The sequence below is a fragment of the Poecilia latipinna genome, unplaced genomic scaffold (assembly GCF_001443285.1).
Source record: "Poecilia latipinna isolate Pla-1442-1.1 unplaced genomic scaffold, P_latipinna-1.0 Scaffold945, whole genome shotgun sequence".
NCBI lineage: Eukaryota > Metazoa > Chordata > Actinopteri > Cyprinodontiformes > Poeciliidae > Poecilia > Poecilia latipinna.
In genome coordinates this window covers 144,990-148,191 of record NW_015113561.1, presented here as the reverse complement: position 1 = coordinate 148,191, position 3,202 = coordinate 144,990, and the positions used below count along the sequence as shown (strand labels likewise).

At 41.9% G+C, this 3,202-nt stretch overlaps 1 protein-coding gene across 6 annotated transcripts in view; it reads left to right on the top strand.

Annotated features, from left to right (window-relative positions):
* The window catches only part of fgfr2 (fibroblast growth factor receptor 2), a 63,883-nt gene that overhangs the window by 4,455 nt on the left and 56,226 nt on the right, over positions 1-3,202 (top strand). For all 6 annotated transcript variants that reach the window (XM_015049397.1, XM_015049399.1, XM_015049398.1 and 3 more), the window contains exon 2: positions 1,923-2,185. In XM_015049397.1, the coding sequence (XP_014904883.1) occupies positions 2,002-2,185 (184 nt within the window). In that variant the 5' untranslated portion in view covers positions 1,923-2,001. The remainder of the gene's footprint in view (positions 1-1,922; positions 2,186-3,202) is intronic.

The window sequence follows — 3,202 nt, the reverse complement described above, 5'->3', positions numbered from 1 at the left end:
CCCGGTGGGGCCGGCCCCCAAAAAACGCTGATCCCCCAAAAGGGACCCCGCTGGGGGGGGGGGGGGGGGGGGGGAGGAAAGCCAAGTTATTTGAATTTCAATGAGAATTCATGCAGTGCCAAGAAATGTCATTCAGAGCCGGAGTATTAAAAAAAAAAAAAAAAAAAGCTGTGCTCATGTGTGGCGCAGAAGTTGACGTCTGGAGCGTCAAAATCCAAACTCTGCAGCAGGGATTGCGTTTTTCAAGCAGTGCAGTTATTATTTCCTCTAATTCCGTTTCGGTCGATCTAACTTTTTTCTTCATAGAGTTGGAGAGTAACCCCTGTTTTGATTTCGCTCTAGGACGTTCCCGATAAGTGAACCGATGAGTTTCCGAGCAATGATTGCAATAATCAGTAAAACACACGCATGCCTGATCAAATAAATTAATCAAATCTAAAGACGCATTTTCAACATCATGTGTGATTTTCCTCCTGTTAAGGGCTCCTATTTAGTCTAGGAGAGTCTGGAAAAGTATTTATTTTTATCATTTTCTATGGTTGCATAAGTGTAGAAACAAGAAATTGAGCAATGAAAAGTTTACAGATGATACTTATTGTTCCATTATCTTTATAAATAAATAAATAAAGAACATGTTTTGACATTATTTCATATTCATATCACATCGTTTATCTTTGACTCACTCTCATCCTAACATGCATTTTCTTATTGTCAGTTTGGTTTTGAGATACTGATGGAAAATGACTGAAAACATTTTGATTAGAAACGATCAAACAGAGAAATTTCACTTCTTTGTGGCCTCTATAACATCCTATATCAAGGTTTGAAAGTTGACTTTTTAAACTGGGTCTTGCTGAGACACCAAACAGCACCATCATTGTTAGTTTTTGAATTTTTGCAAGCAAAATGAAAGCCTCACTAGTTGTCCTTTAAGAAATCTGTTTTAGTGTTTTATATGTATGCTGTTGATTTGAAAATAGAGCTGATTAGTGGAATAAATCCCAACTGGGTAAATTTTATGTGCTTAACATGTGTGGAGTGTTGGAAAAAAAATGATGGAGAAATCTAAGATTTTGAAAATTAAGTCTGGAAAATTGTGGAAGTTTAAAATGAAAAAAAAAAAAAATGTGTTAGATGCTATTTCTGTTTAAAAAGCCAGAATCAGATGTGTCTTTGAGGGTGAAAGCAGCCGACACGTCCAGCTGGAACAGAGGGAGTGCAGGGAAGCGTGACTTGAGCAAACCTCCAGAGACACTTAAACCGCGCTTCAACCGCAGATGTCTGGCTAAACAGGCTGACACGCGTGTGTCCCAGTATTGAAATATTGCCTTCCAGTTAAAGCTGGTCTCATAATCGAGTCAAGGGAATATTATTAAAAACAATTAGCAGCAGCAGCAGCAGCAGCAGCAGCAGCAGGGAAGGCAACAGGTTTGGTGCATCTGTTGCGCATGAAAGTGAAGTGAAGAAGGTGGCTGAGCTTTTTAAGACCTGCTGCACCTCATCGTTCACAAATATGTCCTTGTTTGAGTTGAGGGTTGGGGGGGATATATGAGTAAAAATGGAACAGGTGACGGTGTTGGAGCATTTTGTTTTTCCATTTCAGATTTGTGCGAAATTGAATAAAAATTTTTGAGTCTGAGTAACAGTGCTTTTACTCAGACTTAAAAGCACTGTTACAGCTCTCACGATATATCCTCAATCCATATGATTACCAGGAGTGGAGACGCATTGTGGCTGCGCCGCCTCACAGCTTCGGCATGCCTGTGGCATGGCTTGTTTGACAGCATTTCTCTGCTTTCTCCACTCCAAAAATAAAGTCAGTGTAAACTAGGACTAGTTTCTACATAAGCAATAGAATCAAGTATTTCTTGTTGCTGTTTAAACATAAAAAGTGTCTCCGTCTTTTCTCCTTCACCTCCCAGTCCAGGCGACTGGGTGATTTCCAGAGAGTGACAGGCTGACCCCCACCGCAGCAGTTGATGGTTGGGCGGACCCCCTCAGATGGGATCAGTGTCCAGGGGGAGGTGGTGGAGAAGGGGGGCATGGGGAGCCCTTTCCCCCTCTGACGGGATGGCCTTGTGGGTCTGGCTGCTGGCCGCCGTCTTGCTGTCTCTGCTGAGCGTCAGCGTGGCCCGGCCGCCCATCACCGCCACCAGGGAGGAGGAGACCAACGTGGAACCTGAAGGTGAGCAGCATGAGCACAAGTCTGGGGGAGGAACAAGTCTAAAGATATACACACATTTTGTTTCATGCTTTTGGATTCGTTGAGCTTTTTTTCGCCTAGTCAAAGCACTGCCAGTCAGCTGGCTGAAAGAAGGTTCCTGCATGTTTCTTTACCTCACAAGAAAGGCAAATTTGATGAAATATTTTATCATGTGCAAACCAAAGGAACGGCACACGTCACTGTTTTTTAAAGCTACAGCTGAGTGCTGTGTTTATGTTGCAGATTGCCTGACTAATTAACCAGCTTTTATCAGCTGGTTCTGCTTTAAAGAGCAGAACAGTAGAAAGGCATAACCGTCTGCATAATAAGCACCTTTTTTAAATGTCTTTCAGCAACGGATTCCTTCCTTCCTCTTCTCTTTGACTTTGGCACAGTAAAATTATATTCAAAACACAATTTTGGGACAGTGACCAAATTTTTACCTCAGACAATTTTTTATAGAACAGAGATGGCAAAGAAAATGTTGCCTCCTGTCTTAAACAATGTCAGCTTATGACTGAAAGGTAAATGGTGGAGGGATGTCCACATAACAATGTTTGTTGCAGCTGGAAGGTGTTTGGGATTGATCAAATGACCAATCCTAACTTTAACACTGATGTTTTAGTGAAATTTGGCTCCACTCTATGGGCTGGAAAAAAAGGAAAATAATACATCCTTCTGTAAAAAATAGAGAAAAGTTATCCATAGATGTCAAGTGTTTGGAGAGTATTAGAAATCTGCAAGTTCCCACTGAGCTTGTGATTTAATTAAACAAACAAAAGGAGAATAATTTACTTCAGAGTGATGAGGTGTTGTTTTCCACACCAGGGGGTGAGTGATTCACACTTTTCTGTTTTCCCTCTGCTGGTCCAGGGTGTGATTGAGTGTTAAAGTCAGGTTTGCGACCTTCTGGTGTGTGTGTGTGTGTGTGTGTGTGTGTGTGTGTGTGTGTGTGTGTGTGTGTGTGTGTGTGTGTGTGTGTGTGTGTGTGTGTGTGGG